This window comes from Carassius carassius, chromosome 42, assembly GCF_963082965.1.
Source record: "Carassius carassius chromosome 42, fCarCar2.1, whole genome shotgun sequence".
Lineage (NCBI taxonomy): Eukaryota > Metazoa > Chordata > Actinopteri > Cypriniformes > Cyprinidae > Carassius > Carassius carassius.
In genome coordinates, this window is record NC_081796.1 from 22,935,153 (window position 1) to 22,962,341 (window position 27,189).

Genomic DNA, 27,189 nt, shown 5'->3' on the forward strand with positions numbered 1-27,189 from the left:
CAGAGCCATGGTAGATGTGAGCGCACTTTTACTCTCATGCCACTGTTCCAACCACCAGCTTGGTTTCTTTTGTAATTTTGTCTGGCTGAAACCGACAAAGTTAGTTAGGTTGGTACTTAAGAGTAAATAGCCACCCTGTTACAAAAATGTGTTTTGCATTGTAACGTGCTACAAACATAGCATTAAACTTACCATGACTTGGTAAAGCCAGTCATCTTGTTCCCCAGAGTTTCAATTTCCTGCTTCGGCTGGTGTAGATGACTTGCAGAAAAATAGCTTGCGTGGAAGGAGAGCGTAATGGTGATGGAAAGTCATGACCTTGGGGGTTTAGTTTGTTTTTATCAAACCGATTTATAGATGTGTATGAAATATAGGCACAAAGAAAGCCAGCAGTTTACACCTCAGGCAAGCTAAAACCCAGAAGCCTCTCTGCAGCATTCTCACACTCTTTAATACACTGCTGCTGGTCGTTGCTTTTGCATGAGGGATATACTGGTGACCTCTGACCTCGCTCTTTATTCCCATGCAGATATCTGTAGGGCATACTGATTAAATGACTGCAGCTCCAACTGCAAAAATACTGTTGAGGGGATAAACACTCTTTTCTCCCGGAGAATACAGATCTGGCTTCGGCCCAAGCTCACACAGCTCTTCAGCTGCATAAAATCAGCACAGCTGTGATGACTTTGGCCGCAGATGACCTATCGTGCATGATGGGGCTCATCCAGGGCCTGGGTCGTGGGAGCAGAATGAGGCCGATGTTCAAACTATTATTTACAATTAGCTTAAATCATATGCATATTCTCTTCAGAATTATATTTAATTCATATCTAGTTCTTTTAAAAGTAAGCATTTTTTGCGTCACCGAACAGAACTGCAAAAATAATGACTAATTTCCTCCAATGGGAATTATGATGCCAGAGACTCAAATTCTGTTCGGGATGAATTTAGCTATTTTAGATCCATTTTACTTGAATTTTTTTGCAGGCCTCGATAGTATGTGTCTATCTGTCACGGGAGAATGACATCTTTATCATCTGTCTCTGGCAGAGACCTTTAGTTGGAAATGCCACTCAGGCATGAGGAGATCTGAGGTGTTTAACTCTGATGTTGGAAGAGCTTTGCTCTAAAGCTGATATTCTCTGTGCTGGTTGATGAGACACAAAACACTAAGGATTTGTTAGGCTTTGCAGCTGCGGACTATGACTAAGCAGGTATAAAGTATATTCTCTATCCTTTCTGTTTTATATGTAATCCCTTAGAAGAGCAAACATTGTTATTAGTGTTGCTGCATTCTTGCTAAAGGAGTCAATATGTAGGGTTTTAAAACCATAGACATTATACCTGAAATTATCAGAGAACATGCGGCTTGTTGAGGAGAGGTATGATATTAATATTTTTTTCCACTAAATGTGTCTAAAAATCTAACAATATAAATGTACTATATAGAAGTAAAATCATTTTTGCGGTGTTGATTTACAAGTAATTTTCTTATTTCAAAAGTGTTGAGGTATTTTAACTGGAAATGTGTTAAGGAATTTATTTATTTATTTATTTGCATTGTGACAAAAATATTTTGTATAGAAAATATAAAAATCACTCCCTGTCATTCATTCCCCATCCTGAGGAAAGTAATATCAATAATCAGGTGATAGAGAGGGATATCTGAAATGCAGAACCTGTTAAAGCTCTTGTGAAATGTCATGTTGTGTGGTATTAGTGGATAAATCTTTCCTTTCCACTAGCCGACAATTTTTATCCCATGTTTTGTGTTTTAATTGCCACTTAATCTGCAAAGAGAAATATCATCTTGCTGACTAAATAGGCTGTAGTTGCTTGTTAAGGTTAGCAGAGACCTAATGTACCTGCTTTTCTAGTTTATCATCATTTTACCAGGCTCTCCATTTTGCCTTAGGATCCTGCTGTATTATATCGACTAAGTCTGCTAGGATGAACTCGTTCTTTGTCTTAACGTCATCTTGGGAATCAGAAGGGATGAAAGGGTTTATGGTTTTACTGAAAATCATTTCAGCATAATTTAAACCATTCGGTGCGTTCTTCCAGCCATAAAAATGTTTCAGATGATCAGTGCCAGATTTGACTTTGCTTCAGCTCTTGGAAAACAGACAATACGACTGCTTTGAATCAAATCTGGGTACTGCCATTGGGCTAAAGTGATAAATGGGTTGATAGAGAAATTGACAGCCATCGTTTCTGTTATTAAGGTGCTATCAGTGAATCTGTGTTCAGTGCTGAGACTCATTTTAATATTCATAGTACTACCGTGGAGCCCTGAATGGCTTTAGTGTGAAATAAAAGATGCCTGGCTACGTGGGAATAGCTGGCAAAGTGTCATACTGTGAAATTGAGTTTACAGCATGGAAAATGTCCAATCAGTGGCATAATGCCCTATCAAAATTATAATTGCAGCAATACAAAGCTCTTGACCTTAAACCCAGACATTTATCAGCTTTTATAGCAGGGGAGGAGTTAAGCGTATTTCTATGCTGCCTCTAATTGAGCCTTTGCTAAGCCTGTCTTAAAATGTTACTGACTATTCCTTTCTTAGCATCTGTTGCCATAATATCAGACCATCTTTTTCTCTTTTTCTAAGGTATTTTGAAGTCCTGTGTGTTTAAATGTTGCAAACATTGTAGAAACGTTAGGATCAGTTTTGGCAAACCAAAGGCCTGTTCACACCAAGGACGATAACTGTAAAGATAACAATAAAGATGTAGTTCTGAGTCCACACCACAACTATAATAATAAAGACAAAGAAAAACGTTATCGCTGGAATCACTTTTAAAATGATTTTTTTTCCAGCTGATGAAATATTAAAAATTGACAGCCAATCAGAATCCATCCTGCTGTAACGAGCTCGAAAATTTAAAGAGGCTTAATCAGACGATATCGTTCGCTGGTGTGGACGCTAATATTGATATCTTTGTAGTTATCAATCTTGGTGTGAATGGGGCTTTACACTGTTAAATTAGCCTTCCCTAAACTGCCCTTAAAATGTTACTGACCAACCTTTCCTTAACAAATGTTGCCATTAGGGCTGGGCGATATATCTAATGATATGATCATGCACATCTAGTCAGTAAATCTGGTTCCGTGATTAGCGCTAAATCACCATCACCTGCTTTCAAATGGAGCGGCATTTAATAGACAGAGCCGTAGATCACTGACAAGCAATATCGCGTTTATAATCGCAGACCTTCGGTAATGAACGTGATATAACGTAGCTTGTCAGTGATCTACGGCTATGTCTATTAAATGCCGCTCCATTTGAAAGCAAGTGATGGTGATTTAGCGCTAATCAGGGAACCAGATTTACTGACTAAATGTGCATGATCATATCGTTAGATATATCGACCAGCCCTAGTTGCCATCTGTTATATTACTGGACCAGCTTTTACTGTTTTTCTGAAGTAAATCTCTTAGAATCATATGTGTTTAAAGGGGTTATGCATCCAAAAATAAAAATTACCCCATGATTTACTCACCATCAAGCAATCCTAATTCTATGTGACTTTCTTCTTTCAGACCAATACAATCTGAGTTAAATTAAAAAATTAACTGGTTTCTAAATGGCATTCCAGCAGATGACATAAGTATTGCGTAAGCTCCAGTGAGAAGTGACGTACACGGAATCGCAATGGAGAGAGCAAAACAAAAATCCATTTAATTTCTTTCACTTCATTAGTACATTTAACAAAAATTTCAAGCAGGAGTCTTTGTAAAGCTTCTCTGAGTATATAACCAAAATGGGTGGAGCTTAACAAAGGGTCAGTTGTGCACTTCTGGAATTCTATTATATATTATGTCATATCCTGTCATGTGAATAAATCAAATTAGAAAGGGCATTGATTTGGCCCCCTGTGAGCCATTATGGAGGTCTGGATCTTTCTGAAAGACTACAGATGGACCTGGCAAATGCTGTGTCAACCCTTTGGCCTTCAAACTCTCTTGCCATCGCTCCAGAGCACCAGCCAGTGAGACAATTTGTGACCTGTAGAGAAAAAGACACAACTGAGTCAACTGTTTCTGTCTGCCCAGCTGCTCAACAGACAAAACAGTGGCTGTATTTAGAGTTTCCCCATCCTGGCCAATTCCACAGCAGCCTCTCTGGTCTTAATTAGTGACGACAGGCAGTAAATGGTGTTTTGTTATGGCCATTAAACTTTTCACCCACTGTTAGCATCATTGGCTATGCCGCCCATGAGCCAGCGCTGCTTCTGTCTCCACGGTTACAGAGGAACAGGGCTCTTCCTCCCAGACTGGACAGATTCTCTGGAACTTCTACCAACAGCTCATTGCAGTCCAGTAGTGCCAGGACTTTACATGAGCTCTGAGCAGAAACTGAGTGACTGTAGACATGGAGCCAAAGTCAGTCCACTTGATGACTATTATAACTGTAGCCACACCCTATATCTATGTCAATGGAGAAACATAGAAATAATATGAGTTTTGGCTAATTCATAACATTATTATTTTAATAATATGTCAAATCACTAGTAAAGTCTGACAATTGACTTTTATTATTTCTACAAATTTATAGCCAGTAACAGTAAATTAATAATGTATTATAAATAATTATTATTTATAAAAAAATTATAAAGTATGGTGTTTTAATTGATTATTGTTGTTGATGTTTTACTGATAAAATGCTTAGACATACTGGATAAAGGCATAAATAAAATGCATGATTTTTATCCTGTTGATTATATAATTTTCACGCCTGTGATGTTTCTGAGGTGGAGATAGGTTTTACATTTTAAATAATTTTCACTGATTAAGAATTAATAAATGCAATTATATGATAAAATTACAACAAAACTTATTTTATTTATATAAAATAACAGATATCTGTTTTAATACATTTTAAAATGTAATTTATTCCTGTGATCAAAGCTGTAGTATTTTCAGCATCATTAATCCAGTCTTCAGTGTCACATGATCCTTCAGAAATCATTCTACTATGCTGACTTGCTGCTCATAAAAAAATGTATTAGTAGTAGTAGTAGTATCAGTGTTGAAAAAAAGTTGTGCTAATTATTATTTTGTCTTTTTTTTGTGGAAATCATGAATAGAAAGCTCAAAAGAAAGCATTTATTTGAAATAGAAATATTTTATTATTAGTCTATTATTAGTGTCACTTTTATCAATGTAATGCATCTTTTCTGAATAAAGTTATTAATTTCTTTCAAAGATAATCTTACTGATCTCAAACTTTTGAATGCTGGTTTATATATTCAGCCATTTTTTATTCTCATTTACTGCAAAGAAACTCATTACATTTCCTTGCAATTTCTTTACTTGTTGTAATCATCTGATGCCCTGGTTTACTCTCAGATGTGGAAAAATCATTAAAGCTGTATTTTATCTCCTCTAGTGCTTCAAATCTTCAACCTCAGATTACCTGCAGTCATTAATCCCGAATGAAAGCAAAGAAGAGGAATTTTAATGCATTTCATTGAATACTTAGTTTAGCACGTAGACAGAAGCATTTACTGTGATAGCCATCAGTAAAAACGGTTTTTGCTTGGTTTGTGGGGGCTGGGTGAGAGCGACCAGGTCATACAGCAAGGTTATGGATCTATAGTCATATGGAACCCTGTTCCACGTAGCAGACAGCTATATATAACACACAGTACAGTCAAGCCCAAGTCGTATTTCAGAACTGTCTTAGTGAACCTGAACAGTTAGTAACATATCATGCGGAATGTGCAATTAATCAAATCAGTTAAATACTGTAATCTGATTATGCACCATTCCCTGTAGAATGTGAGCAACTGCGTACTTTTGTGTATCAGTGACCTTCATGTCGTCACCAGAGAGTGAAATGTGAGGGGGGTTCAGGATAAATTGGATTGTTTTAGGCTGAGTGACAGTTCAGTGTCGGTGGAATCTTTACCAATTATCAGTCTAACCTCTCCACTGGAGTGTTGCTGAACAAAACAGGAGTTGCATATTTAATGAATTTCTCTCTCTCTCTCTCTCTCTCTCTTCCTATCTATCTGTCTTTTTCCATCTGCCCTCTGTCTGTTTAGTTTAGGTAGGCAATAAAAGTAAGCATATGACCTGTAACCTGAAGCTTTGACTGACCTTCATACCGCAGTAACATTTGTGAGATATTGTGTCCTGGTTCGGTGCTTAGCATTGACTCGGTAAACAAGCTGCGATTTATTGGAAAGCTGCCAGCGGATTGTGTACGCCTGTGGCAGCGTTGATAAATGCAGTTTCGTGAAGAGACTCGAAGTTGCAAAAATGATTTTCATTATGCCACAGATGGTCACTTCAAATCAGCCCAAGCCCCTTTTTGTGAGTGCCAGCTCCAAAATCTCTTTCCATCCCACTGTTTTTCAGCACAGCTGTTCACAGATTTCATCACTTACTTAAATTTAATAAAGCACAAGTCATTTTGAAAGTACACCATTACACATGCTAATACTAGTATTCCAGTGCATGAGAATGAAACTGACAGGCAGAGGTGGTCAATGATATTTGGAGAAAGCGATCTGTTAGCATCTCCATTCATCAGGGTTGGTATTGATATACATTTCTAGATTCAATTTGATTTTGATTCACAAGCTATTCATTTGATTTGATTTGATTTTGACTAGACTTGAGTCGACATTAGTTTGATTCCAATTCATTTGAGTTCATTTCCAGATTAAATTTCTTTCTGACTTGCAAGCTCTTGATTGAATTCAAGACGATTTGATTTGGTTTAATGATTCTGATTTGACTTGATATTAGTTTGGCTCTGATTCATTTAAATTTACAGATTGGATTTGATTCTGATTCAGTTTGATTTGATCAGGTTTTTACTTGATTTGATTCAATATTTGTTTGATTCATCTGTGTGCATTGTTGGAAGTATGTGATTTGCAGTCTAACATCTTTGTTCATGGGAAACAGAACACTGAAATTTTTATGACTTCATTGGAATATTTGAATTTGTACTTGTGAATTATTTTTTTTTAATACTTTATTTAATACTGATGTGTCAGTTTTTAAGATGAAGTGGCGTGTAATGGTGCTGAATGGCACTGGACTTTCCCTCTCTGATCCTCTCAGAGGATCACACATGTACAAACTACCATAATCTCTCTAGCTCCATCCCCATCTGGATGTTTTCTGGATTAATCGAGGCAAAAACCATTTCAGCAAGTTAACAGTTAAAGGTATTGCACTGGTTCTTATCTCTACTTATCTCATTTTCTCACAAATTCTCCTTTGTTGATCATTTACCGACATACCCATAATTCTTTGTGCACATTTGCAGGTTTAGTATTTAGGCAATCTTTCTTATCCATCTTCTTTTTTGTTGTTTTATAGTCTAAATCAATAAACTATGTTTAAAGTGTGAAGTTGACATCCCACTTCCATTTCCAAACCGATGAACAGATTGGAGACCAGAAGCATTCAAGTCTCTTTATATATTCACATCACCTACTTAATGCATTAATCTGTTTTAGTGCTTCAAAAGAAAATACACAGGACACTAAGTGTTTTACAAACAGAGTGAAAATGATGTCTGACAGATGGAGTAAATCTGATAAACTGAATTCTTTAATAATTGCTCCACCCATTGGGTGTCATTTATGAAAAAAGCGTAGGGTCGTTTCTATTAAAAACTTGGAATTTATCGAAATGGACGTGAGCGGTGGCTAAGATCAAATCTCACGTCAGGTCTCAGCTCATATACACAAGTTTTTGAGTTTGAAATTGCGTGTAGCATAGTAAATCTGGTGGATAATTGTATAATGACATTATATTATTTTCCTGACAAAAACCGAAGATCATTAGTCAACCATTAACCTGTAAGATTACTCCAAATTAAAAAAAAATATTAATATTAATAAAAATGACCTATTATATATTAACATTATTTCATTTGTCAGAATGATGGAAATTTTTTTGAACTCTGCATCAATGGTTTTAAAATAGATAAACGACATGTAAAGTTATATGTGGATGATTATATGTAATATTCAGCCTTTGTGATAATACTACAGTGTTTTTCATATGGCTCAACATGATATAATGAGGCTTTATGAGTGGATGTGCCAGGAATTTGTTATTTATAATCCTAAATGATAAAACCAGGCAGATACGAGTCGAATACCATAACCAATTTTTTATTGTTTTGGTTGCTGGTTTAAACATCTGTTCAAGTTCAGTTAGCAGAGGCTATTGGAGCCACAGGCATAATTTCAATCCTGTATGTGCAGATGAGTAATTTTGCTAGAATCCAATTAGAGAGCCGTTAAAGGGGATTACGGCACACTTAGTCCTGCTCTCCCCAACCTGATTAAAAGGTTTGTAGAGCTTTCACAGTGTTGTGCTTTAACAACAGGTTTAAACCCGGTGAGCTTGAGAAGATCGGCCCAGCACTGGTTTTTCTGCTTCATCCATCGCTGTGCTTTGGTTTTGGAAAGACTTAACACACTGAACCTGTTGCTGACGGTTCAGGTCCATCTCTGGTCTGGTGAACAGAGATTTAGTGATTCTGACATTTCATTTTTATTACTGTACTGCAGAAGAAAAAAAAGTATCATGTACTGTAAAGTAAGTTTAAGTAAGACTAAATATGAATCATGGTTGGGTAGTAATTGTTGTATAGATTTTAATAAAAAAAAAATCATTAATTTCAGTAATTAAACTAATAAAATTTAGATTTTTTTCAGGAATGTGTTTAATTGTCATAAAAATATTATGCAAAATTAGGGTAATTTTTTCTTTATCCAAAATTGTGTAGGATTTTCTTTTTGATTTTTGGGAGAAACATCTGAATATATTTTTACTTTTAATAAACATTGAGAGATGGTGCTTATGCGAGAAACACAGTTTGAATCTGATTTGTAACATTTCCTAATCCCATTCCTCTTTTTTCCTATCAAAAAAAGCCAAAAATAAATAAATTGTGTCAGCTGTAAACCAATCTGGTTTGACGTGCCCCTATTATGCTGTCTGAAAGGTTCATAATTTGGTTTTAGGAGTCCTCAACAACAGGTTCACGTACATGCAAGGTCAAAAACACTTTCATTTTCTCATAATATGCATTTAAATTGACCTTATTTCTCAATGACTCTCAAACGATTCATTGTCAGACTCCTCTTTCCAAACCCCTCCTATGTATGAGCCTACTCCGCTCGCGCAATAACCAGTTAGTTTGATTGGTCTACAGGCGTACAGCGCATGTTGGAAACAAAACACCTATAACTTTTGCTGCATTACAGCTTATCAATAATTGGAGGGTGTACACAATATATATACAGAGAAGATGTCATCAATAATAATGATAGTGCTCCACTCTGATCTAAAAAATAAAGGATAAATGATTTTTCAACTCATTTTAGCGATTCATACTTTCTTTTGAAAGACAATAACTTTATTTACAGTATGATGCACTTTCAGATATGAAAGCTCATTGAAAGCTCAAGCTTGATGAAAGCTCATTTTCAAAACTCCTTAATTAAAAAAAGCTTATGGTTTGTTTATTATGTTGAGTTTGATCTTTGGAGGTTGAGATGGAGTCACTGGAGAATATTATGTCATTGTTCTCAGTCCAAGCGGTTTTTGGTGTCTTTAGTGGAGTATTTGTCCCTGTGGGCCTCCGGTTGTGAGTCAGAATTCAAGAACTAATGGAAAATCGGGGTGCTGACCCATCTTCCTTTCTGAAACCACATCCAGATGGAGATTTAGGCACTGATTGTTTAGGACATGATTACCAGCATATCCTTGTGGTCCAGACTTCCACTACGTGGAAGGAAGGCATTTGCGCCCCCTGTAGATGCCACATATGTTTCAGGCTACATGTGCCAGTCGACTGACGCATCGCAAATCACCACGGCAACCTCCACGGTGCCGGAACTGGAGGGAGGCACGTGATGTTCAGCATCATAGAGTTTGAGCTCACCAGATCCAGAGAATGCAAAAAAATAAAAAAAATAAAATAAAAATGTATTCCTTGATTGCAGCACAAATCTCTTTGGATTACGTAAATACAGCATTGTTGATTGGGATATGCTAACATCAAACTTTATTGAAATCAATTGAGAGTTGATTTCTCCTCAAGCATGATTTGTATAAATCACTAATGTACTGTACAGTATGAGTTACGTCCCATGTCCAAATCGGTCAGATATGTGTGTCTATTTCAAATAAGATGTCTGTAGATATTGAGGCAACTCGTAAAATTTTGGAACAGAACCTCAATCTGAAAGCCAGACTGTCAAACTAACCAACGAACCAGACATTGTGCTAAGTGTGGGAAACGTCTGCCAGTGCAGTGATACATAAAAGCGAGACACGGACATCCTGAATAAATCTTGTGTCCTCAGCTGTCCAGAAGCTTTTGTGTATATTCTAGAAGTCAGTAAGGTGTGATAATGGTACAGATATTCAATGACTGACCTTAAAACACACCGGCCACTGACCTTCTGTGGAGAGAGAAAAATGGAAATCTCTCAGAGTGAGGGGGAGGGTGAAAAGGAAGAGGGGATGTGTTGATTTTTGGGCAAGTAGTTTGTGCAAGTCAATGCATTTGTTTGTGTTTATGTGTGTGTAAGAATAAAAGGTGGGAGACCAGATTAAAGGAACGATTAAAAGTGACCTTGAAGTGTCACAGAGATGAAAAAGGCTGACAAGAAAGTCCACACGTCGTCGTGTCTCTCCAGAGGTCTGTGTTTTAATAGTGTTTCCCTGTTCAAGCTCTGTCTGACACTCTATTGCGTGATCTGTGTGTCGCCCTTTTTACTATATATTTACTATAGAGAGAGAGAGAGAGAGAGAGAGATTATAACAGAGCTATAGAGACTGGCTTATATGTCTTTCTTCAAGAGATTCCAGTCTTAACCCCTTATGTTGCGTTCACACCAGACGCGAATGAAGCGAATAAACTCAAAATGTTCAAGCATCCAACTAAGCGCGAATAGTCGCGTCTGGTGTGAACGCACAGTTAGGCTGGAGTATATCTGCTCTGCAAAAGTCAAACATGAGTCATCGGCACACATGCTCATTAGGAGCCGCTAATGAACAGGAAGCCTAGTGTGTGATACCACTGGTGGTCTGTTCATACAACACAAACTGTATGTCTGTCAGACAAGATATGACAGTGAATGAGCATCCAATAGAATGATATTTGCATAAGCTCGCCTTCGGCCAAGGCACACATACTCTGTGTAAATATGCAAATGCAGTCACAAATGCTTGGCCAATGCATTGCATGCGCACAGTCCTGTTATGCATAACATCATGCTTAACATGCGTTCTTACTGTATGTTATTGTCATGGTGATGAACCCCAGCACTCAAGGGGACAATAGAGTGTCCTTAAAATATTTGTGGCATTAAAACAAAGTGGTGTTATTCATACAGCTAGAATGTTTGTAAGATCTAACCTTACTTTAAACTGTTGCTATGACCTGTAGGTTGTGATAATGTCTGCTAATGTAAGAGTAAAAAATCTTTGTGAATTTCCCATACTATTGCTACAGTTTACTTGAACTATGCAGTAGAAAATGTTGTTTTGGTGGGTGCCCAGGAAATGCTGACATCATAATCCATCCTTATCAACAACACATGTAATTTTAAGAAACACACACACACACACACACACACACACACACACAAACAATCAATGAAAGCAGTTCCCTGTTGACATATGTTTGTTGGACAATAAAAATGTATTTCCCTGTATAATTCAGCTCAAGGAAATTACAACATGTTCATGCGTTTCGGCTTTGCCACTTCCTGTTCACAGACATATCCAAACTCAGCAATCATGACTAAAACACATTTACCCTCCTCAATTCTTTTAGCCCACAAGACCTTTATTTGAAACATGCTGTCTAAATCCAATCCGGTCCCGATCTGAGACGGAAGGCATGGTTTAATGGTATAATCATAAGAAAGGTCATACATTGTGCAGTCGTGGCTGAGCGGACGTACACGTCTAAAGAATTTTTGCTTTTATCATTTCTGCTCCGGACAGATTCTAGGTAGTACTAATCCTCTAATGGGATGGCATTGACTTGCGGCATCGATTGCGTGTTTGTCTGAAGGAGGGGATTCCTTGGAGACGCCAGCGGAATGTGTTTCTGCTCCGCTTTGCCTGTTTGATAACATTGTTCAAACAGCGTGTCCTTGACCCTGTATCCGACGTCATGCTTTCAGCTGAACAGAGAGCACTTCATTTAAATAACACAGCTGCCAACCACTTAAAGAGAGAGGACAAGAGATCATGGAGAGGAGAGTCACTAGTCATCGTTTTTCTTGCAGAAATGGATTAAATGTGCAACTACTCCCAAACTGACCAGTTAATTTTTTATTATGCCACTGAACCGTTATTTTTATTTTATTATTATTTTATTTTTATTTCTTAATGCTAATTTTATAGGAACAACTTTTTTTCTCAAATAAATAAAGACTGCTTCAATGTAATAATATTAAAATTAAAAAGTAAAGAATCAAATTAAGTGCTTTTAGTTTTACAGATATCAACTGATATCAACTCCATCTGATGAGTCAGTATTCTCTTCTACCAGTTTTTTTCCAGTTATTTCATTTAATTTTATGATTTATTTTATTTTTACAAAATCTGTGGTTTTATCAAGACCCAGTGTTTACTTGCAAAAAATAATGTATTTATTTATTTATTTATTTTGTTGTACCATGGTATTACCATGATTTTAGGGGGACATTTACAGGTGAGCCATTTTTCTGAAACAGACCATAACGTTTGAACATAACTGTGAATTCAAAGGGATAGTCTACCCAAAATGTTTAATCCCTCTGTCATCCCTTACTCAGCCTCATGTCGTTCCAAACCTGTATGCATTTCTTTCTTTTGCAGAACACAAAAGAAGATATTTTGAAGAATGTTTACTTTCCCGTTGACTTTCATTGTACATTTTGTCCATACAGCAGAAGTCAGTAGGAACTGAAACGGTTCAAACCAACATTCTTCTAAATATGCTTGCAAAATACGTATATTCTAATAGTTTGCAAAATATATTTTTTTACATTTGCACAGTAGACTGACTGCATGATTCCACTCTGTCTCGTCCCTGCATGCGGCTTTGGCTCGTGTGGTCCAGTCATTTGGGATGGGAACTGGGTCAAACATGTTTCCTGTGTTCTCCATTCAAGCAAACACACACCTCATCACCCAGACCCACACAGAAAACCCTCTCTATGCTGGTCACACCTGGGACATTTGGCCTTTTGATATGTCCACATGAGTGAAGTTCACTTCAGATATGCTATATGTGGCTCATAAACAAAACAGTGATGCAGACTGTTCACTAAATCATAGCCATGGTGCCAGAGACTTCATGATGCTAATATTTTTTGGGGTCCACCAGTGGGAATCCAAAGGAATAATAATAAATAAAATAAAAAACATTTATTAAAAATTTTAATATGTGTTTGCCCAAGTTAGCCAGGAAACATTAAACTAAGACAAAGCAGGTTTTCATTGCATGGCTATTATTATATTGTGGATTTCAGCACCGTTGGAACTTGGCATCCAAGACTGGAACTATGTTTATTATAATGCATATTCAGTCTGTTCAGATAACAGCTGAACTCTTGGTCAAAAACAAAACAGAATGGATCGGTTTATTTCTCAGTAGTGAAAAGAATCTGGAGACGGTCAGCCATATAAAGTGCTTTTATCATCTTTAGCAATAAAGATGATGGTTGAGTCTGTTTGCTTTGTGTAAAATGTATTTGGCAGCCACAAACCACCCGCAAATGTACAGCACACATACTGGGCTTCAAACTGACTTTAAAAGAAAACTTTAACTAAAAGTTTAAAGTTTTTTGCTTTAAGCAATTGTTTTTCTTTCGAAAATACAAATAGTTTCTTAATGCCTTGAGTGTGACAGAATTTATTTGTGTCTACAGCAGGACTTGGTTTGAATATATTTTATTTTATTTATTGTTTGTTTGTTTGTTTTATCTTATTTTTCTCCATTGTCCTATTTATTAAAGACAAAAGGCCCATTAAATCCAAAAATAACTTTTTTTCCTAATCAAAATCTGTCTTTTTTTTCCATTCAGGCTCAGATGTTTGGTGAAACAGTTGGAGAGAGGTGAGGCTTCTGTTGTCGACTTGAAGAAAAACCTAGAATATGCTGCATCCGTTTTGGAATCCGTCTACATTGAAGAAACCAGGTAAGCACAATACATACATAATGAATTTATCTCGGCCTTTTTCTTTTGGCAAATATTAAATCAGCAAATTTGAGGTGAGAGATATATGTTGTTTTTAGAGTGTGTCTAATCTCTAAAGCTGTTCTTAAAGCTCTATTTGAAATAAAAATGCAAATGGAAGAGGGATTGCATGTGTCATTATTTTGACTTGTCATAATTATGACTAACTCATACTTTTGACTTTTTATTTTTACTTAGTATGTCCATAAAAATGTTGTCACAATTATTACTTTTTATTGCATAATTTTGATGGTCAATTTGGACTTTTTGTCATAACTTTGATGTCATAATTTTGTCTCTCATCTTGTAATTATGGTATTTCAGAATTTTTGACTTATAACTATAACTATCATTATTATATTATTATATTTATAACTATCGTAAAATATGTCAATTTCGACTCTCACAATTGTCTTATCTCATAGTTTTAACTGTCAATTTAGACTTTTTGTCATAATTTTGACAATTTATCTGTCATAATTTTGACAATTTATCTAATAACTATAAGTATATCAAAATCGACTGCACAATTATGACTTTTTATCTAAATCATTTCTTTTCTATCTTATAACTTCTTCTTTTATTATATCGAATTTTGTCTTTTTTATTATAATATTGTCAATTTTTGAAAGCACAATTTTTATTGTGGTGAAATGGGCGTCCATATGTAAGTATGTTTAGGTTATCAAATATGTTAGTAGCCTACTTAACCTTGTCGTTGAAGTAGAATTGCATGTGTTTGTCTTTTTTTTTTTTTTTTTTTGCTCAGAGGCGTTTTGGCTGAAATTTCATCTGACATGATCGAAAGTGACATGACTTACCCATTTAGAGTCTTCAGACAGCCATCATGTCTGATGTGTGTGTGTGTGTGTGTGTGTGTGTGTGTGTTTTTGCAGGCGCTTGGTGGATACAGAAGATGAGCTCAGTGACATCCAGTCCGACTCTGTTCCCTCAGAAGTGCGCGACTGGCTGGCGTCAACTTTCACACGTCAGATGGGGCTGATGTTGAGACGGTCAGAGGAGAAGCCGCGATTTCGCAGCATCGTGCACGCCGTGCAAGCAGGGATATTTGTGGAAAGGTGTGTGAGGGTTTTTTCCAAAGCTAACATTTTTAAGTAAACACATTTAAACCCCATAGGCACCCCACATGTAATAGATGGAAACCTTCAAAGAACTGATAAAGAGCAGATGCATTTTAAGCAGAGCCTTACTCATAGATTAATCAGGATTGACCTGTGACCCTGCTGTTCAGTTCCTGTCGCGTCTCATATGTCCAGCACTGCATGCTCCTAAAATATTAATGTTAAAGGGCATCTGGAGTGAAACAAGGGATTTCCCCTCTTTTTTATTTCCCAGCAGCTTTCACGCACTGACAGGAGTGTGTTATCTCTTTCTGACAGGATGTACCGACGGACCTCCAACATGGTGGGGCTGAGCTATCCTCCCAGTGTGATCACGGCTTTGAAGGTAATGGATCGGGCCAATCAGATTCTAGGTTGTGGCCTCAAATGCACATATGCACAAACACATGCACAGCCTGGTCACGGCATGAATGTGAAATGTGGGAATGCGACACATTTTGAATGCACAGTAGCTTATTTGAGAAACAACAAGGGGGAGATGGCAAAATCAGACAGTCTCCAGGCAAACAGCCCTGTTTAATCAACCGAAGAGCGCAATTGATCTTTCCCTCGGCCAGCTGGGTTACCTGGCACACACTCACGGTTTAAGACAGACCAGATTTTAGCCTTTTTTTTCTCGGATATTTGTCTAATAGAATGAAGCATATGTGGACAACTCATTTCTTTTTAACACAAGCACACAAAACTTGATTTATTTAAATGTGGAAAGAATCTAAACTGATGCCCTGATGTGTGTAGGAAAAACATTTGGGGTCAGTTTAAAAGAATCCATTTGAAATAAATAATATTTTTGTTCAGCAAAGATGCATTAACTTTGCTAGATGCATTAAAAAGTGCCATTGGCATTTATAATGTTACAAAGGGTTTCTTTTGAACTTTCTACACATCAAAGATATTAAGAGCCCTATAATCCACCCGGCGCAATGCGACGCAAGGCGCAGCGCAAGTGTATTTACTAGTTTCAGTCTGGCGCCGCGTTTTCCCATCCAGCACCACATCGTTTAATTAGCAAATGCATTTGTGCTCATTTGTGCGCCCATGGGCATGCTGGTCTAAAAAAGAGGTGTGTTCAGGAACATTGCTAGCGCAATGCTATTTTAAGGGCCTGTAAATAGACTGTGCCATAGACCAACTCAAACCTGTTCTAAAGTCTGTCGTTTTTTCTTTGTTATTTAAAGAGCGTGTTAGTATAAGTGGGTCCGCAACATGCATACACACTTCTTATTAAACACAGGGATGCACAGCAGCACAAATAAAAAAAATTAAAGGATTGCAATGCATAAGAATTTTTTGTAGGCTAATTATATATATATATATATATATATATATATATATATATATATAGTACAGACCAAAAGTTTGGAAACATTACTATTTTTAATGTTTTTGAAAGAAGTTTCTTCTGCTCATCAAGCCTGCATTTATTTGCTCAAAAATACAGAAAAAATGTGATATTGTGATATATTATTACAATTTAAAATAATTGTTTTTAAATTTATTATACTTTAAATTGTCATTTATTTCTGTGATGCAAAGCTGAATTTTTAGGATCATTATCACATGATCCTTTAGAAATCATTCTAATATGATGATTCATTATCAAAGTTGGAAACAGTTCTGCTGCTTAATTTTTTTTCAGAACATGTGATACTTTTTTAGGATACTTTGATGAATAAAAGGTAAAAAAAAAAAAGAAGCTATGTTTTTACTTTTTTTTTCTTTCTTTTTTTTAAAATAAAATCAATACTTTTATTCAGCAAGGATGTGTTAAATTGATAAAAAGTGATAGTAAAGAAAATATATTTTTAGAATATATATTATTAGAATTTTTTATTTTATTTTGAATAAATGCAGTTCTTTTTAACCTTTTATTCATCAAATATATTAGACAGCAGAACTGTTTCCAACACTCATAATAAATCAGAATATTAGAATGATTTCTAAATGATCATGTGATAGACTGGATGTTATATGTGACACTGAAGGCTGAAAATTCAGCTTTGCATCACAGGAATAATTTTTTTTTTAAGTATATTCAAATTGAAAACTATTATTTTAAGTTGTAATAATATTTCACAATATTACTGTTTTTTATGTATTTTTGATCAAATAAATGAAGGCTTGATGAGCAGAAGAAACTTCTTTCAAAAACATTAAAAATAGTAATGTTTCCAAACTTTTGGTCTGTACTGTATATATATATATATATATATATATATATATATATATATATATATATATATATATATAAATGCCTGCATAGTCATCGCATGTATCAGAATTAGGCTATATATTTGCTCACACACGAGCAGCTCCGTTTCATCTCGGAGACGCGTTCTGTCTTTGCGCTTGCCAAATTCCGCCGTATAAATAGCAAATCCGTCATGGCACGAGCACAACAGGCTCTTAAAGGGAAAGGAAGATGAGACTCTGATTGGTTTATTGCACATTACGGCCAAAAAACACCCATTACTCATTAAGAGAATAGGGACAACCCGTTTAGACCATGCGCCCGGGCGCACCCACCTTTTTTCTTTCATTAAAATAGCAACAGTGGATTTGGACACACCCTGAGTGCACCTGCACATGTTAAAGATTGTTAAAATAGGGCCCTAAGCAGCATAACATTTTTCAACATTGATAATAATATATTTTTCTTGAACAGCAAATCTGTATATTTGAATGATTTCTGAATGATCATGTGACTGAATCATGCTGAAAATTCAGCTTTGCATCACTGGAAGAAATTACATTTAAATTGTAATAACTTTTCACAAGAACCTTTCACTGTTTTTGATTAAATAAATGCTTTTGTGAGCATAAGATTCTGCCCAAACATAAAAAACCTACCAACCTCAAAACTTTTGAATGCTAGTGTATTAGGAAAATGCAAAAAAAAAGAAAATGCTTTTTTGAACCATTTTCTCTGCACGAAATTATAGTCCAAATTATACATCCAGCTATCTGCTGTGATTCGATCAAGAAATCAATTTCAGAGATGTTATCAGCCGCACCTGTTCTCCTATCAGCTTCTCAGTCATTCCACAATTTGTGGCAGGATGGCTTAGAGTTACTCCTATTTGTCACTTCAGTCATAAGTCTGCAATCTTTAAAATAGATTATTATTTTTTTTATGTTGCCAAATGTGATCTAAAATTCTGGCTAAAGCTCTGACTAAAAGTGATGGTCAAAGATGATCTTGGAAAGACTGTTTTGAATATTATATCCTACTCTTACTAATCAAATGAGCAATGTGTGCAGTATTTTCACTTCAGATGTAAAAGTAAAAATAAAATGAAATAAGTTAAATTAAATCAAAACAAAACCCATGTGTTTACCTAAAAAGCCTGTCTTTTTCTTTTTTTCTTTTTTATATATATTATTTGTAAACATCCAAACCAATTTGAATTCTTCATGCAAAACAGCACAGAACCTTTCTAAAGACTGGATCACAAAGGGCTAAGGCTCAACCTTTGGAAATGGAATAGAGATCTCCTGCAGTCCCCTATAACTGGGGTGCCCTTGAGTGAGTCAATTTGCTTCTCATTAGTTTATCTGCAGGTAAATGTAAGAGAGAAGGATAAGTACCAGAATACTAATACAGATGTTCTTGTCAAACAATAGCAGTAATTTGCTGAGACAGTATGCAGGACAAAGATTTCAACCTGAGCATGTGAATATTTAATGCAGCATTGTGCAAATGTTCATCGCAACCAACTAATCAAACCTACACAGAACTTTCTTTGAAAGTGATGACATGAAATAACAGAGGGTCAAACTGAGAGTGGATGGAGGAGAGAGAGAAAAAATCGAGAACGCATAAACCACAGGCGCGCATAACACACCAAATCTCCTGTATTATTGCTGTTGTCATTTCATGACTCAGGATTGAAATGTACAATGATAGAATCACACATTGTTCATCACAGTCCCTGTTTATTAGGGAGGTGAAAGTAATTTATACATTATAAAAAGAAATGAGGCTGATATTACTACATTATGTAAAAGCAGCAATTTGTGAGGCTCTGGGACTGTGAACATTTTATCACATTTATAGGCATCATAAAATAAAGTCTCAGTTGGTCTTTCATAGCTCAGAAGATACAAAGAGATTTTATTTGTGATTTTTCTTTTCTATAAGAAGTACTGTATACAATACTATTTAAAAGTGGAGTCAGGAAGATTTTTTTTTTCTTGAAATCAATACTTTTACTCCACAATAATTCATTCTATTAATCAAAAAATTAGAACAAAGGCATTAATAATGTTACAGAATATTTCTATTTCAAATAAATGCTTTTCAGTTTTGCCGTCACAGGAAAAAATAACATTTTAAATTACATTCAGATAGAAAACTGTTATTTTAAACTGAAATGTTTGCCAATATTAGTATTTTACTATAATATTGATCAAATAAATTCAGCCTTTTTGAGCATAAAATAAAAATAAAATTGATGTTAAAAATATTCATAACTATATTTGTTAATAATGGTAAAGATGTTTTTTTTGTTGTTGTTATTGGTCTAGCATGTGGACACATGGTCATTTGACGTCTTCACACTGAACGATGCCAGCGGAGATCATGCACTGAAATTTATTTTTTATGAACTTCTCACCAGATATGACTTAATCAATCGCTTTAAGGTAAGATGCTCTCTCTCTCTTTTTAATTAAAAGACTAAAAATACTGAATTTTAAAATGGATCTCCCTTTCCTTTATCTGTGGATCTGAATACTGTACATAATAACGGGAAAATCTAAATGCATCACATTTGGTCAGTTTTATTATTATTCATTTCATTTTTTTATTTATTATTTATTTGAATTTAATTCTATAGAAATTATGATTGCACTTTATTTTACAGTACGTGTACTTACATGCACTTTTAGTGTACTTACAGTGTATTTATCTAAGAAAGTTCTGGTAATACAAGGTAACTACATGGGGTAGGGTTAGGGGTAGGTTCCTAGGGTTAGTACTTAGTTATTACATAGTTATTGTAGTTACTATAATAAGTACATAGTAAGTATATGAGGGACAGGACTGTAAACAAAGAGCTACCGAAATTATTATTTAGATTTTTTTTTACACTTTTTTTTGTTTGTTTGTTTGTTTTTTAATCCATGTACCCCTTGGGTGACCACAGTTTGAAAGCCCTTACTTTATAGTTACTATTTTTTAACTAATATGTTATGTATTGCCAAATGTGTTTTATATATTAACCAGCACTTACAAATTACATAATCTCATTTACTAAGTGTTTGGACTCAACCATCCATCATAATAACATTTGATAGCAAAGTCCAGATGATCATCTTCAATTGGATATTTGACACTGTGTTGGTCTTTTTATGCATCTCCTCAGATCCCCGTTTCTGCTCTGGTGTCTTTTGTGGAGGCCTTGGAGGTGGGCTACGGAAAATACAGAAACCCATACCACAACCTAATCCACGCTGCAGACGTCACCCAGACAGTGCATTACCTCCTGCTCAAGACTGGCATGGTTGTAAGTCCAGAGTTGCACCAACAGAAACCTACTTCGCAAAAAATCATGTCCTAGAGTCTGTGAATTCAAACAACAGCTTCGCCTTTGGGGATTTGTGCATGTTTATGTGTGCTGTGATTTAAATCCAGTCCCCTTGGTTGTTTATTATTGTTATTTCTGCTGAACCAAGCTAGAGAAGTATGTTTTATTAAGCCTGACACTGCACTTGAGGTATTATTGAGGATGGGGCTCCTGTCATTCCTGCCGCAGGCTCATTAACCTCTTTGTGATGTGTGGACTTCACACTGGCGTTCTGACAAATGATATGCCCCCTAGCATTTACACCGCTGATGATTTCTTTTTGTCATTCTGGCACTTTGGTGATTTAGTGTTAATATGAGATAATGTTATGCACAGAAGAATAAATGTGCAGAAGAATAATGAACTAATATAATTTCATTTCCTTCATGCTTATCTTCAGTTTAGCAGAATGATATTATTTATTAAAGAACACGTAATGGGGCTTTAAATTGTCTGATAAGGAAGTGTGTTTCATTGAATATGAAAGCTACTATTCACATGAAATTTCCATCTGTTGTTTTTCTAGTTTTCCTCACAGACTGCATGTTAAAACAAACATACGCAGGCAGTGTATTTAATTCATGAACAAATAACTCTTTTGGGCTGGTCCTTTTAAGTGAATCAAAAATATAATGGAGACCAGTTAAGGCTGATTCCTAAACAAAAGACTCTTTAAATATGGTTATTTTTAGTGAATCAGAAATATTTCAGGCAGGCAATGTAGTCTTGATTTCTGAGTGAACAACTCTTATGAGTTGGTTCTTCTTAGTGAATCAGAGTAACCAGTTCTTTTTAGCGAATCAAACATATCCAGGCTGATCAGTGTAGTCTGATTCCTGAACAACTGATTCTTAAGAGTCATCTCTTTTTTCCTGAATCAGATATATACTGGGTGACCAGTGTAGTCTGATTTCTGAACAAAAGACTCTTTAGAGTAGGTTCTTTTTGGTGAATCAGATACCCAAAAGAATCAGAATTGAACAGACTGTATCAAAGTGCTTCAGTGTAAATGAGATTTTTCCTTTTGCTACAGCATTTCTCTTGTTATCTCTCTTCTTCCAGCACTGGTTAACTGAGTTGGAGATCTTCGCTATGCTGTTTGCCGCTGCTGTGCATGATTATGAACACACCGGCACCACCAACAACTTCCACATACAGACCAGGTACTATTGCAGTTAAACACCAGTGTCATTCAGTTCAGCAAAGCAAATACATCAATGGCGTTTAACAGAACTAATGTGTGTTTTACAGATCTGACACAGCCATACTATACAATGACCGTGCCGTACAGGAAAACCACCATGTGAGCGCTGCATATCGCCTTCTGCAGGAAGACGATGAAATGAACATCCTCCACAATTTGTCGAAAGATGACTGGAGGTTAGAAACATGATGCAAATTAGCACAATATGACATCTTAAAAATGACGGATCAAGTTAGAAACCAAAATTGTTTTACAGCATAATTCTATAGGAGAACATTTTTTAGTCGCACAATGAACTTATTTGGTAGTTCTGGACTGGTGCTTTTATATCAAGAGTTTTATATGCAACAGTTCCCTAAATATGATCATCCCCTTCCAGTTCACCCATTTCCTATCATATTAAGGTACCTATATATTTTTATGTATATTTTATACAGTGAAAAAAAAAAAATATATATATATATATATATGTATGAATGAAAAAAATGAAAAAAATATATAGAATATTATAAAATAATATGAATATATAAAAATAATGTATTAAATACATAATATATATTAAATATATATATATATATATATATATATATATATATATATAATTAAATTTAGGACTATAAAATATATTAAATATTATAATATATAAAATGTGAAATTATTATCTGAAAAATATTCACTTTTTATTATGTTGACACTGTGTGCATTTTTTTTTCTGCTCTCTTTTAGAGTACTTTTAGATGTAATTACCTCACAAGTGCTAGATGTCCAGTAGAAAACAAAACTTTATTTTTTTCTGGTCAGGGTTTTTGTTGTTGTTGTTGTTTGTATTTATTTATTATTTTTTTCAGTTCAGATTATTTTCCTTTTTACAACAGGCCATTTGGAATACCCCAGTTTGAATAGTCCCGCTTTATAGAACCTATTAATTAAGAACTAACTAATATGTTGTTAGTTAATAGTAATAGTATTACCAGTATGTTGTATTGACTGAAATCAGATCTGTGCATATGTGCATATATATACATATGTATATAAATATGTGTGTGTGTGTGTGTGTGTGTGTGTGTGTGTGTGTGTGTGTGTGTGTGTGTGTGTTGAATTAACCCAATAAAACAAAGAAGACAGTTCTTCACCGAATGAAACATGCTCTAAGGTCAATACTGAAAACTTGTCTTTCTCTCAGAGAATTGCGGGCCCTGGTGGTCGAGATGGTCCTGGCCACTGACATGTCCTGTCACTTCCAGCAGATTAAAGCCATGAAGAACTTCCTCCAGCAGCCAGAAGTGTAAGTTTGGTCGCACACATCAGGTTAACGAGGAGGAGGGGCTTTAGCTAATCACACACTGTTCATGCAAAAACATTTCTGCATCTACAGATATTCATATCCACATATTGAGAGGTTTGGCAGAGTGATTTTAACAGCTCTGAGGGGCTGAACATCTCTGTCCTCTGCAGGATCGATAAACCCAAGGCCTTATCCCTGTTACTGCACACCGCTGACATCAGCCACCCTGCCAAAAACTGGAACATGCACCACCGCTGGACCACCTCACTGCTGGAGGAGTTCTTCAGACAGGTCAGTGTCCCGAGAGCATGAAATCTTATTATAATTATAGAAGCATATCAATCATATCAAAGCCTTTTCTGGGATATACTTCATATTTCACAAACTCAAAAGAAAGAAAAAATTCTATATTTTGTGCCTATTTTTAAGACCATAATATAGACCATAATAATCAAGATATGATTATTATTTTAAATTAAGAATTTCAAATTAATAATCATTTGTTTGTTTAAAACATATAAACTAAAGATTAAATGTTATTTATTAAAAATATGTATTTATAATTTAATAATTTATTAAATAATAATAATTTAATAATATGTATATTACTTATTAAGTATTTATTTCTTTGTTGTAGTTAATAAAAATACAAGTATTCTTTGTTAGATCATGTCATCTCAGGTGCATTAAGTAATATGAACAAACACAACTTTTGATTTTAGCAATGTGTAAGCAAACGTCGAAATTAATATTAAGATTAATAAATGCTTTAGAAATATTTTTTATTGTTAGTTTATGTTAACTCATTTAGTCAACAAATGGAACCTTATTGCAAAGTGTTATCAAAATATTTAACCAAAATAAATAAATAAACAAATGTAAAGATTATTTAAACTATACTGTCAAATGTTTATACATATGGCAGTATTGGTAGTATACATGTTCATTTTAATAATAATAACAAGTTAAATTATTTTATAAATCACCCGAAAGAGATTATTATTATTAATAATATTATTATGTACTCGTTTATTTATTTTTTTACCTATTTATTGCATAAAGGTAATAGAAATTTGAGAAAATGCACTTCGATTTTCTTGAAACTATTGTGAAAATGTAAAACAATAAATGTATAATCCTGAAAATTGGCTTACAACTCCATGTGAAAAATATGATTCCATATTTTTTCTTTTCAGATTTGATTAGAATAAATGTTGAATAATTTATACATAGACAATAGTAAATGTATGCCAACAAAATAGAATATACAGTGGTGACTGAGAATATCCTGTTTACTAGTACAAAGTAAGTGCCTATAATAAATCTCTGATTTGAATTTCATTCACCGAAAACCTTGCAAATCCACCCTTGATCATTCTAGGAAGTGCTCATCAGTGCAGCAGCCCAATACCTTGTCAACTTAACTTTGTTTCCCAGTGATCTAATCTTGAAAAGAGCATTCCAAGCCTGTAACGTCCACTGTAAAAATCCCATTAATCTCCTCTAAATTTCCCGCATTCTAACCTCAACATTTGGAACTCTTTTGGTTCACCGTCAGATCTTGCATCTCAATGAAGGTGTAGAAAGTCATTCAGAATTACTTTCCAGGGCTTTTTTTTTTCTTGTATGATTGAATAAATAATGAAGTAGAGCTCAAATTCCTTGCTAAATGAAAACGGATTTAATTCTAATCCAAACACAGTGTGTTTTTAAGAGATGAGTATCTCCTCATAATGCCAAATCAATTAACTTCCCATTGTCTGACTTGATATCACACCGGTCCCATTTTGGTTTTCCTAAAAGAGTGAAATTAAATCTTTGATTTATTGACATGTTTAAGCTAATAAATGATCAGTTCATTTGCAGGTAAATCACCCCCAGAAATTATAATTGCAATTTCAGAGTCAGGAATGAAATATCAGCGTTGCTCAGGAAATTGATGGTGACTGTGAAAAGTGCCATCAGCAAAATTGTGGCATGTGATTTGTATAGGAGTCTATGTTTTTTAGAGGTCATAGCTGTTTTATTCAGCCAAAATGCAATCATAGCAAAGATTTTTTTTTTTGCTTTTTAAAAAATGCTCTTTTATGGCCCCTTTCATAATCAGAAATCTTTATCTGAAAAGATGGTAATTGGTGCGTTCTGCTACTTTTTGTTAAAGGGCGATAAGGAGGCAGAGCTTGGGCTTCCTTTTTCTCCTTTATGTGACCGCAAGTCTACCATGGTGGCCCAGTCTCAGATCGGTGAGTGATCAAGCTTGCGTGTGAATCGATAGGATTTGGTATACCCACGTCTGTGTGTTATGATGCTCATTTCACTTCCCTAACAGGTTTCATTGATTTCATTGTGGAGCCCACCTTCACTGTGCTGACAGACATGATTGAGAAAATCGTGACTCCGCTGATCGAAGAAGCCTCACCCTCCGGCCTGACTGGATTCAGACGGTCCAGGTAAGGACAAATGAATGGGCAAATGAATTTACTAGCACTGGTTGTTCAAAACACTGATCTTGTTCAAAAGTTTGGGGTCACGAAGATTTTTTGCAAAAAATGAATACAGCAAATCAGCAGTTTAGAATGATTTCTGAAGGATCATGTCATGACAAAGCGGTTCCCAGATCAATCTGAATGAGTTATTATTAAATAAATCTAAAATATTTATTTTAAACAACTGGTCAACTATGTAGGAACCCTTTATTTTAAACTTGGATAATTCTGTTAATAACCTGCTACCACTATACATTTTTACGAGGTCATTATGTCAGTATTTGTGAACTACCCAACATGCATTGTCTAGGTGTCAGGTGAGTGATGTAGTATTTGTCCCAGTGGATGCACATCCTTTATCTAGTCATGAAATTGCAGCTAATGACATCGCACTTAAAAGTGATGTACTTCCATATAATCTAAAGACAAACATTTACTGGAAGCTAAATAAATGCTCACTCTGTGTTTGTGCAGTCTGAATAACATCCCGTCGGACAGTAAACGGTCTACAGTGAGAAGCACTGGGTCGGAGGGCGGCACTTCCATTCACTGCTCCGTAAGCGCTGTCGATTTTAAGACCTTCAAAAGCACCTGGAATGAGGAAGTGCATAAAAACAGAGAAAAATGGAAAGCACAAGCAGCAAAAGGTATAAACACACTTTCAATAAAAATCAAAATGTTGTGCTGTAAATTATTAGTAATGCTTGCTCCTGTTGCTCATACTAAAGGTTGGGGATTTATACAAAGTCATAACACTAAATATTAAAATTTGGCTTGTAACTTATGCTGAATATAAATAAATGATACATCAAATAGCTGGTTGAACAGTGGATCCAGGCCATATCTAAAGTCCAGAAAATCAAGAGAGTAAGGGCTCTTTTGACTTGGGGCAGTAAGCAAAGCCAAAGCAACTGCAGATACACCCCAGCAACCACACAGAACACCTTATCAATCGTATAGCCATGGCAATCATTTACAGTGCCTTAGTATGCAAGGCCAAGCAGCACTCATCTCTTCAGAAACTGTAAAAATCTAGCTTCAGAAATAATATCTTTCAGAAATATAAATTAATTTATTATGAACAAAAGATTCAAGAGCTCAGGCTTAACAAATAAACAAAAACACATCTTCATAGTATGAATCTAGATCTCCATTTGGCACAGACTTTGTAGATAAATAATGTTAATATTAAATCACGATTGACTACATTTGACTTAGAATATGATAGCAGATCTCAGAGGAATGCTTTATCATTTCAAAGAAAAGTTTTCTGACTA

The 27,189-nt window shown here is 35.2% G+C and overlaps 1 protein-coding gene across 5 annotated transcripts in view; it reads left to right on the forward strand.

Moving 5' to 3' along the window:
• The window catches only part of LOC132124234 (dual specificity calcium/calmodulin-dependent 3',5'-cyclic nucleotide phosphodiesterase 1C-like), a 66,798-nt gene that overhangs the window by 30,401 nt on the left and 9,208 nt on the right, over window positions 1-27,189 (forward strand). For all 5 annotated transcript variants that reach the window (XM_059535158.1, XM_059535161.1, XM_059535160.1 and 2 more), the window contains exons 4-15: window positions 14,076-14,189; window positions 15,125-15,307; window positions 15,629-15,695; window positions 19,898-20,014; window positions 20,737-20,877; window positions 22,000-22,100; window positions 22,189-22,317; window positions 23,325-23,426; window positions 23,597-23,717; window positions 25,588-25,669; window positions 25,756-25,876; window positions 26,387-26,559. In XM_059535158.1, the coding sequence (XP_059391141.1) occupies window positions 14,076-14,189; window positions 15,125-15,307; window positions 15,629-15,695; window positions 19,898-20,014; window positions 20,737-20,877; window positions 22,000-22,100; window positions 22,189-22,317; window positions 23,325-23,426; window positions 23,597-23,717; window positions 25,588-25,669; window positions 25,756-25,876; window positions 26,387-26,559 (1,451 nt within the window). The remainder of the gene's footprint in view (window positions 1-14,075; window positions 14,190-15,124; window positions 15,308-15,628; window positions 15,696-19,897; window positions 20,015-20,736; window positions 20,878-21,999; window positions 22,101-22,188; window positions 22,318-23,324; window positions 23,427-23,596; window positions 23,718-25,587; window positions 25,670-25,755; window positions 25,877-26,386; window positions 26,560-27,189) is intronic.